This window comes from Ptychodera flava, chromosome 5 (genome assembly GCF_041260155.1).
Source record: "Ptychodera flava strain L36383 chromosome 5, AS_Pfla_20210202, whole genome shotgun sequence".
NCBI lineage: Eukaryota > Metazoa > Hemichordata > Enteropneusta > Ptychoderidae > Ptychodera > Ptychodera flava.
The window spans coordinates 6,417,649-6,430,079 of NC_091932.1; the positions used below are offsets into that span (position 1 = coordinate 6,417,649).

General features: G+C 38.8%; 1 protein-coding gene across 1 annotated transcript; it reads right to left on the reverse strand.

The window, feature by feature from the left end:
* Positions 1-4,228: 4,228 nt before the first annotated feature.
* LOC139132853 (carbohydrate sulfotransferase 1-like) lies at positions 4,229-9,406 on the reverse strand. The gene is made up of 2 exons (XM_070699170.1): positions 8,990-9,406; positions 4,229-7,008 (listed from the first exon to the last, which is right to left on the reverse strand). Exon 2 carries the CDS (start codon positions 6,984-6,986, stop codon positions 5,832-5,834), a length of 1,155 nt encoding a protein of 384 aa, XP_070555271.1. The 5' UTR covers positions 6,987-7,008; positions 8,990-9,406; the 3' UTR covers positions 4,229-5,831.
* Positions 9,407-12,431: the final 3,025 nt, after the last annotated feature.

The following is a 12,431-nucleotide window of genomic DNA, read 5'->3' on the forward strand; positions in this document are numbered from 1 at the left end:
ATAATAAAGAAAAAAGCTCTTTCGTCCATATCATTGCATTTTATTAATGTCCCTTTTCATAAAAATAGCATTCATTTGAAAATACGTGTCATTAAATATTTGAATGTGTCTGTACAGATAAAGATGACGTGCAACCGTCTTTCTCGATTGAAATAAAAATTCGATGGAATTACGGAAGAAAATAAACGAGAAAAGTATTATTGCAAAAAAGGGCAGAATGTTGTGTAATGCTTAATAGTAAAATATTCTTTAAACCGCAATGAGAAGATAAACTGTTTGCAAAAATTTAGAAATACCACACTCCCATACTTATTGACGTACACATACACGTGTACATGATATAAAGATGCAATGAATGCTGATTATAAGGGAAAAAAGAAAAAAAAATCAAGCACACACAAAAAAAATATTGAAATGATTAAAAACAAAACCACAAATAGTACTTGCACTACTACCAAAAAACAAAATGATTCACCATCAGGTCTGACTAAAAAGAGAAAGAGAATTACAACTGAAAAGTCGACCGAGATCGCGCCGGCGTTGAGGCTGAAAAGAAACCAAAACGAGGTTACCAAAAAAAAAAAAAAAAAAAAACCAAAACGAGGTTACCAAAAAAAAAAAAAAAAAAAAAAAAAAAAAAAACCTCAGTAGAAAAAAAAAGAGGCCCGTTCAAGAAAAGAAAACAGAGTGGGACACCCCGCAGAAAAAGCCCAACATGAAATTTTCAACGTCATGATTGTTACAGTTTAATGCCAGAGGGTTTTGGATCATCACACTCGGATGTTTGACAAGATATTTAGGGTATTTCAGCGTTAACTCTCAGCTTCTAGTCTTCAATATCATCTCATCGACGTCCAAGTTACCGACACGTTCCATTCTATATTAAACAGTTACAGGTGGACAAAACACTCGTGGTGGTTAGTCGGCTGCCAGCGGTCCCCTCGCTCATGGCGTGCCTCAATGTACACTCAAGGTGGTAAGCCAGCGGCCGGCGGTCCCGTCGCTAGTACAGTAGGCCTACACGCCGGCAGCCAGCGATCCCCTCGCTGTACAGTGTAGGACCGCCTCTCCCAAACCATAGACATTCTAGGCCCAAACCATGGAGTCCTACCCCAACAAAACGATGGCTAGCCACTAGCCCACGGTAACGTGTGGCTCTGATACATAGTGGCCGCCGTGTTGGTATGCATAGTAAAATTGCATACCACGCAGCGGCCGCTATGCATCGAACCACACGTAACCGTGGGTTTAGCCTCTGAACGGAGAGTGACAAAGGCAAAAATACTCAGGCTAAAACACTGTGTCTAGATTCGAGGCAATGTTTTCACTAGTGCATTTAGAACGCGAACGCGCCCGACTTGACAAACACTGATCAAGGAGCCGCTTCTTCTCTGTATACTGTAGCTCCGGGTGGCAGGGCTGTGAGTTACCGGCGTTATACGGCCAGGCAGTATAACGCCGTTAGCGCACAGCCTAGTCCTGCGTACATGTCGGTGTGTTCCCTGCGTTATACGGCCTCCACAACAATGGAGGCCGTATAACGCCGGGAACACACAAACCTGTACGCAGGGCTACTTACAGCCCTGCCACCCAGAGCTATGTATATACGCTACTGCAGAGATATCGTAGCTCCATATATTGGACCGTGTGAATATAAAGTTTCCAGCAATGGGGATCAACATGTCTTGTATGTGCCGGTCGAGCCCTGCGAGTATAGTGAGAGTGTCTGGCGTTGCGAACGCCGAACACTCTCGCCATACTCGTAAGGCTTGTGCCGATCCTGAGGGATCGCGGTTGCATTGCGTCGCTCGTCATGTCGCGACCATGGAAAACGATGGACATTCTCTCTACACGCGGCAGATTTCTTCAAGACTATTTATCATGATTTGGGTGATCTTTGAGGATAGACGAGGAATTATACCAAACAACGAGGTGGTTTATTATCATGGTATTTGAACGCGATGTATCGAATCACACGTAACTGTGTAGAAATCATGTAACGGCGATGACAGAGCGGTTCGGCGGAAGGCCTGCAGTGCCCCCCTTGTCACACCGCACCTAAGGCATCCATATGTTCGCAGTGTTGCTATGAAGGGTCATGGGTTGTACGTCTCGCTCGTGACCTGACCTGTGGACTGCCTGAAATTGGCTCAGTTAACTTGACTCTCTTGAACTATTCACTGTTAACCTGGACGTTCTTCAGGTGATATTGACCACTTCACTTCATCAAGTACGGTTTCAAGTAGCTCTGCTTGGCAGGGCCCAGCCAAACAGAGCTAGGTTTCAAGATGTCAAAGTTATCACTGAAATGCTCAATTAATATTTCGTCAAACATTGTAGTATGCGGTGATCGGATTCCCAGCTGTTGGGGATTCGTCAATCGAAGGAAACGTGAACCATGAGTTTTTTGAATAAATTAATTGTAATTTCGCGCGGTTTTTTTTTTTGTGGCCAGTGCTCATTTTTTTCTTTTTTTTTTTTTTTTTTTTTTTTTTTTTGCTGTGGCTTATCTTTCCACAGGCTTACGCTTTTTTTGTATTTGCTGTGTTTATGGCATTTTTTATTTTTTTACTTTATTTCATTTTATTATTATTTTTTTTTTTTGGTAGATGATGTCCACTTTTGTCTAGAGCCATCACTGCCGAATTTTTTCTCTGATTTGCTCTCTTTACTGTCAAAGCGACTGGTGGTTCATATTATATTTTTGATTATCTATAATACGTTTATTATGAGACGTAGTGCTGTTTAATTTTCTTAAGTACATAAATAATTTTATGTATGCATGGCTTTTTTTGTCTGATTCTTTTATAATGATTTTCTGTATGTGGTTCACATTTTAATTTTTTGTAATTTTTTCCCGAGTGGTAGTAGTGGTTTTTAGTGATTTTCTTGTGATTTTTGTATACGTACCACTGTATAACATATTTTACTTTTTTGTTTTGTAAAATCAGCACTCATTGCACCTTTTACGCGAACTATTATATGTGTATCTATGTCGATAAGTATGGATGTATGACTTTTTCAAATCGTTGAAAATTGTTTATTTCCTAATTACGCTTTAAAGAATATTCTCAAGTTCAAATGAAGTATTAAATGACATTTCTGTCTTTCGATTTTTAATTATACTTTTCTTATTTATTTCCTTCCTAATGACACCGAATTTTTATTTCAATAGAGAAAGACAGTTTATTTTTGCACTGAATCGATAAATATTTTTGAAACATTTGGCGCGCCGTAAAACACTAAGATACATCAGAACTTGCAACACAAAAATGACTTTGTTTCTAAACTCAGTGCATTTAATGCAAGACTTGTCGAACGTGGCTACAAACAACCGGAAATCTCCAAAATCACGTCACAAACAAAGTTGGCTAGACGAATTAAGCAACCAGAATACCATCGAACAAACGAATTAATAAAGAACACACAAGTGTTCACAACAAAATATAGCCCATGTATAAAACACAAGCTTTAAAACAAGCACTGTGTGGATACTTGGAACATATAGAAAAGGACGAAACTGATGATCGCATTAAAGAAACAAAAAAAATAAGGCAGACAGCGATACACTGATCAGATGAAGGCTAAAGTCCATGGCACTAGACTCCGTTCACAAATAACGATTGGGGGAGGGGCTGGAGGAATCGCGATTGAAATCTTACTTTTTTAAGATCCTCCTCAATACCCTCAAAAATTTCAAATCCCCGCTCTATATAATCAAAATGTTTCAAGTCCCCCTCTAATATCTCAAGTCCGCACATCAGTAAGGGATGTGCGCGCCGAAAAAATACACATGTATTGAGCAGTTCTGCTCGCAGATGTTCTACACTACCTGTTATTAGCAGAAAGAGTTAAGTTTTGTAAGATACATTTATAACGATCATTGGAAGTTATTTGTTCATTTAAAGTGTACGATTTCGTTGCATCGAAAATGTTTAACTTACACTGTGCCATCCTCAGGCTTTGGCTAATCACGAATTCGATAAAATTTGTTTTTAATTTCAATTCATACATATTTTAATCGCAAACAATCTGAAAAGTATCTTGATTACACCTTGTTGGAACTTTCTAGGTCTTCGGTCATCTTGAGCGTTCATAGTACCATGTCAAGCGATACTATAATTTCCAAATCAAAAGAATACAGAACATTGACCGGTGTCGTAACTGGAAGTCAGTAAAATCAAGATTGTAAATGCTATTTACACAGGCAAGATCAAGCAGACAACACTTTTTATTTCTAAACTTTTATTTTTCTTGATTTTACTTTTAAATGGAGTCCTGAGAAAATGACTCAGTATTATCATGAAAAAGAAATAGTTGACAAGTTTTGCGATTAAATCTACTGAATCACTCTAGCAACCTTTAAAACCAAACAAAATGTCCTTCAGGAACTGGAACATTTCGTTAGTATCATAATATTTTGGATTTATTTTGTTCAAACAGGAATGTACAGTTCTTCAAATGAAGACAACAAAGTAGGCAAAATGCAACAATTACTGAAGAGATTTTTACAAATATTTTGAAAAGAAAGTAACATTCTAAAACTGATCGGAAAAAAAAAACAATTGTCAGCGATCATGTGTATCAAGCTCGATCCACCTAGTGGTGGCGCCCTGTTCAAATTTCGCCAGCAGTGAAAGAATTTTGCTAAAAGTCAGAAAATTGTCCAACACGTTCATGCAAACACGTTAACTCCCTTGGATTAAGTAATGTTCCAATTTTATGGTTTACAACACGTGTTCATTCAACATTATCATAATATCGTCCAGACCACCTTATTTTATTCATTACTCATTTGGATTGTGTATCTTTGCATTCTTTTCAATTGAAATTCAATTTATATTAAAATTGAAACTGAGATCTAACAGCTATGGCTATTAAACTCACCAACTGAAGCAAAGCCTGTAGTTGACGATCAAAGTAATGCAGTATTTCAAGTAGTGGCTAAATATGAGAAAATGATTTTTTAACATACTGAAGAGGATTCTTCACTTCCTCTGTGTAAGGTTTCGATTCCCAAATTCCCTTATTTTGACGTGCAATGCATACAAATTCTGGCCTACACAAATTAATAGCATGCGTATTACAGGTGGATGAAATCGATATTTTGGTACAAGACAGATTTACCGAACCCAACACGAACGATGCGGTAAACTTTCATATTCCGCTTCATATTTCAGCAAATACTTTGACCAGATTAGAAACCATCTCCAGGTCATATATCCCGATATTTTTTCTGTCACCTAAGTAATTAATCGATCGTCGAGCTGAACAAATTTTGTGTCATTTTAATAAGTTTCGCAAGAAAATTTGATGCATATATACACGGCACAAAATTAGAGTATAGTATCATTGCTAAATTAAAAGTAAATGTGTGGAGATAGAATGGTCAGGTGATGTACACTGTTTTCATGGCCGGATAAGTCGGGAGTTTCTGTTTGAAGGTATATTTGGTATTTCGCCAAGGATGGTGCAAGTTAATACAAAGGTTTATTCTGTTTACAAGCTAGTACTATCAAAGGGAACAGTACCAAACCCTCTGTCATCCCCTCGTTCCCAATTCAGCTGTATAATATTTTTCACCATAGAGTGGCACGCCCTCATCGTCCATTCAGACAAATGTATCTACAGGGGGTACGGTTCGACAAGGCCCTCGCATAGCCATCGAATATCTAAGTGACATTCTAATGGAGTACACCAATGAAATGACATAAATATGAGCGTGAAAATGTTGAGGTTTTAAAACAAGACAAAAAGCAATATTTACAGATAGTACGGTGCTTCAGGATGCCAATTAAGGGCACGGTCCCAACTGATAAAAGTGATCGAATTTAGTTCCATGATGACTCAGTATTCTCAGGTAGAGATGTGATTGTACTGAAATCTTTGTCCGTTAACTGTGTGCCCTTGGTGATAAGACGATACCCAAACATTCGGAAAATTCTCTCCGGACATACATCTTGTGCTCTTTTTATGATCTCAGGTCCTGTTTTATATCTCCATGATTCTGGACTTTGGCTTTTCTTCTTGGACATTTCTCGGATTTTTTGTTTTACCGTGTCCGTCATGGCCAACCCTACGAATTCGTACAGTTCTTCAACCACTTGGCTAGGGTTACTTACCAGATCCTCAAAGCGTACGAGGCGGTAGTTTCTTTTCAACCAGTCTGGCCCATACTTCACAGACAGATAATTAGTTTCCAGCCAAACACAGTAGTTTTTCACAATGTCGTCGATTTTTTCGAGCTCAGCGTCTCGGTCGACGTTTTTCTTTCGTTTTGCGTAGATCTGGAGTCGTGTGCGCGACGAAGACATTCCTCGCGGGTCTCGTACCATTTGAATGACCTTAACATTGTGTTCTTTCAAAACAGGAGCGGCCATTATCAAATTGTTCAGTCTCACGTTCTTGATAAGTTTATGTTTGCGATATTTGCAAACGTTTGTAATGCCGCGCTCGTTAACTTTAGTCAGGAACTCGGTTCTCGTCAGCTGACGCATCCAAGATACCTCATTCATACTGTTAATAAAGTATTCATTTCCCGTGAAATTGCAGGAATAAACGCCGTCGATGAATTGGGTGAGCTCGACCCTCATGTCCTCCAGGAACATCCACGAATCATCCCAGATATCTCTCCGAAACCTATTCAAAATGAACCCCGGTTCGTAAACGTAAAAAACTTCAGGATTCACGTTCAAGCAGTCGGCCATTAAACTCGAACCAGTCCGCATGCGCGCGTGAACCATGATATTTATGCCGGTCGAGGTTGAGGCATTGTAATCGTCATTCGACATAAAGCCGCTGAGGAGGTCGGCACTTCTTTCTTCGTTCATTGTGTACCCGCCTTCTATGCACACTTCTCGAACGTTTCTGGAACTCCATTTGAGAAAACCGAGGTTCACCATAAATACAATGGCAATGAAGGACAGGGTGCTGACTAGTGATATAATTCTTCTGGTCGGCCACATCTCACTGATACGACGAAGCATGGTTTAGCTGTTCTTTTCACATCTGCAAAACAAGGGAAAAATCACGTTGTATTAAAAATATCAGGATTGAAATTAACAATGAAGTATGTGAAACTGGAAGAGTACTATTAAATTTAGATGTTATCTGTATATTTTTACTAATAATTTTACCAAAAAATATATGGTTTCGAGTTCATTGGTATACAGGAATAGTAAGCTAAAGTCCGCGATCTACAATCCGGATGAATTCAGATAGAGATTGGTATAACATGTAATGAGTGTCGGTTGTGTTCACTAGGGTACACCAATACTTAAAACACAGATCATATTAGGAACCGCCTCTCGTGTCATCATTTATTGCGCACTAACTTTTTACCATACTTGAACACACTTACGAGGGATCAAGGGAATTTTTCCTTTTAAAAGTATTTGCATTGCCTTGTATGTAATATACAAAAACATAAAAATGCAGTATTCACCCTTCTTTGTAATCTAATAGCACAATGAACACATGTAAAACTCCAGATGAGACGACTCTATGCTGATTATAGGCTACACTTCATTTTACAGGATGGGTTGAACAAATGGTTCTACTCCGGAATAAAAAGGACGCGATGCGTTCTACAGACTCAGTACGCCCAAATAATCACGTGATGCCGGTACAAACAAACCCACATGTGTTTGAACGCGTATGGAAATACACGTACGTCTATGCGCGTTTGCGCACATGGCTTTGTTTGTACCGCGGTCGATTCGAATTCCGGGTTTGAACTATTGTCATAATGACAGTTGCATTAATTTTCAAACGTTGTCAGCTGAATTATCTTACACTTTGACAATACACACTAGGTTAGTATAATATAATTGGTGGATAAAATGTTGTTTTGGGTATTTTGCAACACTGATAATGCCTATCAGAAGTTACATTGCTAAACTTCCAAGTGTGTCGACTAATTTTTCACAATAGTGGAGAAATTTAAAAGACGCACATATGGGAGGCTACTTGGATTAGTGTTCGCTGTGTGTCTTTTGCCTACCGCTTTTCTGTATGCATTTACACAAAGTACGGAGAGAAAGTATAATAGCGGGCTCTCCATGATGGTGACACCAGTTGACATGAGGTCAATCAGAGCTTTTTGATGACGTATGTACGACAGAGAACAGAGACAGATTGGAATGACCTCTGAACCTAACGATCAACTGATTGATCGCTGAGATTTACCTCCTACAAATCTAAATCCCCTTAGTTAATTTCTAAAACACGAAGAAGAGAGAAAAATGATGTTTATTGGAAGATATGATACAAGTATGTAGTTGTGTGTGATTTTGTGCCTCCTTTCTGAATGAGATTTCAGTCTAGCTCAAAATTACAAAAGAGACCGATGAGGTTTTGTCAAATGAACAAAAATAATAAGAAATGAACATAAGTAATCACAAATGAAAAAAAATCATTACAATCTGTTCTTTTTTGTTTGATGTCAGCTGTCTAATAGTTCTAATACTCAATTTCATGTCGCCTTTACAGTCTTCAAATCTGACAGCGTTTGATATTACTGATGCATAATCGTTTGTGACGGATCTAGAATCGATCAAAAAGTCATTGAATCTAGGTAATGTTTCATATAGGAAAAGGTATCTAATGTAAATAAATTCACATATAATTGTGTTTATATCAAAATATAATGCAATCTGGTGACATCAAGGTGCGTTTGTTATTTTCCCTGTACCTATTGGCTACATTCTGGATGGGGTTGATCAATTTCTAATATCAAAACAATTCAATATAGTCTCATTGGCCGGATGAAACTCCTTACTCTAATCTGATTTTATTGAAAGGAGGCAACTCCAATAAACATTTATGGATGCGAAGACTTCCAGCTTGGTTTCAACAAATGTGTCTGACGTAATTTTAAATTAGACATTCGATGATATAACATAACAATTTGAATGAAATGTCGATCAAATTTGTTGACCTAGTTGTTGTTGTAATTTTCCTTGTATGTCTCATTTGCAGGAAGCCTTACCTCAAGATGTAACGGAGCCAGAGAATTTTCTGTTGTGTCTACACCGCGTCTTCAAGAGTAGGTCCGTATTGGTACAATTCTATTCGAGTTCTGCTCACAACGCCATGTCAGACATTTCTCAATAATGGAGGGCGTGGCATTGCGTGCTGTTGTAAAGTGTCTCATTTAGCAACAGCTTGTCCCTCGATCGAGCCAAAAATTAATGGTTTCAAGCCAATGATGTAATGTCCTTAGGCTGTGAGCCAAATATTAGCAACTCAGGATTGATCTCGACATCCCAGAAAGACAATTTTAACTTTTAAGTTATCAACTCAATAAAACCAATCAACGTATGATGTATGCACAGAATAATTAAAATAGTTTTTGCCACGTCATTTGTTTGTGTGGAAATTTATGCAGTGTAACAGTTGGCGAGAGATTATAGAAACTGCTTTCCACCTATATATCAGACTGTAAATCTATAGTTTTCATAAAACGCCCTTCACGATAAAAGGATTAAACATGGATTGTAAGGTCTGGAATACAATATTTTACCTCCAGGAAAAAAGTATGTTTCCATATGAGAATAAGCAATTTAAGCTCGATCATTTGTTTCAAATATTATACTCATACACAATTACCATAGCAGTTATAGCTCATAAGGTGACACACTTTTGTTGCTTGGGTCAAAGGTTATTCCAAGTTCTCGCCACAGTGAGTACAGACTCATTTTCATTCAGTCAATCGTGGTACCAGTATGTCACATACATCAACAGAATGCCAATGAGAAGGAAGATTGAACAGGATTTCTTGAGACAAATTCAAAAACGTGTCTTTGTCGTCGTGCAAGACATACTTTTCGGCAAAATTTTTTTGCAGTTTATTCAATTATACTGTTTTACAGCATGTTGTAGTTTATTTTGCACTTATTTTCCCACGCAACGAAGGAATGCCCGCATTCATGATTTTTTCCGATAAGTACGGTTCCATAATTTCATAAAGAGGAAAGTCACTCGTAACATAGGATGTCCAGGCCACCAAATGTAAACCAACTGAACCTTGACTTGCATTGGCCATACAGAAGTGTTCTCTTCGCGGACATTCGTGTCAGTCGGTGTGATATTTTCACAGAAAAAATATTATTTACTCTCGTGGCTGTGACGAGGGGAGTACCTTGACAAAGCCAAAGCGAATAAAGAATTCTGTACAACCCGGACCATCTGCCGCCGGCTTAACCAGAGTGTAATGTGTACTATAGGTGATATAGGCATTAAAACAAGAGATTTGCATTTCTCTTCTTTGCCTGCCTGAATTTTTGTGCGCTCAAATTTCACCGAATTCATTGGATAAAACGACATTTTATCGATGACGGAGACACCCCTGATATAGTGTGCCGGATAGGAGTACAACGATAGCTGTCTTAAGGACAGACTTTAATTATCAGTATTGGATAAGGATTCAGTATGCAGTTTCGAAAGCGAATTATCCTGTTCACAATTGCTTCGGTTGTACTGTTTATGCTGATCTATGTGAACTCTGACCACAGTGAACTTAATGGCAGCCATGCAGAGTCTTTCTATCGTCCGAGGGAAGCTAAGCACAGAGAAACGACAACTGTTGGATACTACCAGCCTAGGAATGAAACCTCACAGATAAAGGAAGACATTTCCGATCGTACCGATCAGAGGATTAAAGTACTAATCCACGCAAGGATGAGAACTGGTTCAAGTTTGACGGCCCGCTATCTCGGTAGGCATCCTGGTTTTTTCTATGCGTACGAGCCTGGATGGATGTTGGCGCACAGATTGCCAGGGTTACGACCAATTGATGATACTTATAACTCTCTTGAATATTTGCGTCCGTACCTGATTTCTCTGCTGTATGGAATATTCCACTGCAATTTTGACAATCACGGGTACTTTATTCAGTATCTGAACAAAATCTCCTTCTTCCGTTCATATACTGGCCTTCCTTTGAAATTACCTATCAGCAAAGAAAACATTACGGAATTCTGTAATTCAAAGCAGCACACGTTAGTCAAAACCGTTCGCCTGAACAATATTTTCTCCTTGGCTCGAATACTGCTGAAGGATGACGTCAAAGTTATCCACCTCGTACGCGATCCTCGGGGAACGGCTCTATCAAGGGAACAATTCAGCGTCTTGATAAAGCAAAATCTCTCACCAGAGATGGAATTTTTCATCCTATTCTAGAACACAATGTAAAGGAATATTGTGTTTGGATGGAATCCAACTATAATGTCGTAAAAAATGGTCCAGATTGGTTGAAGAAGAATTACCTTTTATTGCGGTACGAGGACATAGCAGACTATCCATGGTTGTTCGTCCCCAAAATGTACAAATTTCTCGGTTTACCTATGCCATACAATATCGTTCAGTCAATAGAGAAGGAAATTTTAAAAAGACCAAGAAATGGACAAGCCTGGAGAAGAAAGCTGACCTTTGATCAGGTGAAAAAGGTACAGGAATTGTGCTCAGAACGAGTATTTAAATCATTTGGATACACCATGGTAACGAGCGAAAGCCAGTTACTCGGCAACACCAGCCTAGTCATCGATATGGCTAAGCTGTGATACAGCTGTCACGTGTTTAAGCCAGGACACATATTTAAATTTGAAATAAACACAGCATTGTAGGCCATAGGTAACAGCTGTTCTCTTGACTTGAAACACGACGAACTTTCTGGAGCTTTCAGCCATTCAAGTGCGCTCAGCAAATTTCTTCATATTTATCAGCCCCTTTGTTACGTCTCGGACTATTTCTTTGCAGGCAGTGTGACTGAGCTATAGGGTCGGGGCTTCGTTGTTTTGCACTGGCTTGTTTTTTATCTATCTCAATTTCAATTGCTGCTAATGGTAATAAGATTGAAGTAATAAAAGACATTATAACACGCCGGATGATCATTCCAAGTAGCGATGTGCCAGAACATGTCACATGACGGGATAATAGATATATCTAGTCCATGCTGATTCGAAACAGGTGACGTCAGAGGGTATTTTGTGAACGACTTTATCCCAAGAGAAATGCAAATGGCTTGCGAAAGTGCCGGATCACGTGAGCATACGCCTTGTGTCGCCTGCAACTTTGAAACAATGGCGGGTGATGACACCTAAAGATATCATTGATAACAAAGATTAAAATGCAACCAAGGACATTATGCGGTATGTTAAGGACAATTTTGCTTCTTTTTGTGAAGAAATCGGCACTATTGCGGGCCCTACTGTTACCACTACTGAAAATCGCCCAGTAAACTTCTCAAAATGTGTTGTTGCAGTGACTACATACCTCAGCACATTCAAAGCAACAACATAGAACAATATGAGCATGTGGTGTGTTATAAAACACCTATAACAAATAACCTGGTCTCTATTCGGGCTGAAACGCCCGCTTATTACCTGTCTTACCCCTGGAGTTAATAAAGTGGCTCTATAGCCCACATGACA

Bases quoted from the DNA above. Each gene is read 5' to 3' on its own strand.
- LOC139132853 (XM_070699170.1), bottom strand. From the start codon at position 6,986: ATGCTTCGTCGTATCAGTGAGATGTGGCCGACCAGAAGAATTATATCA.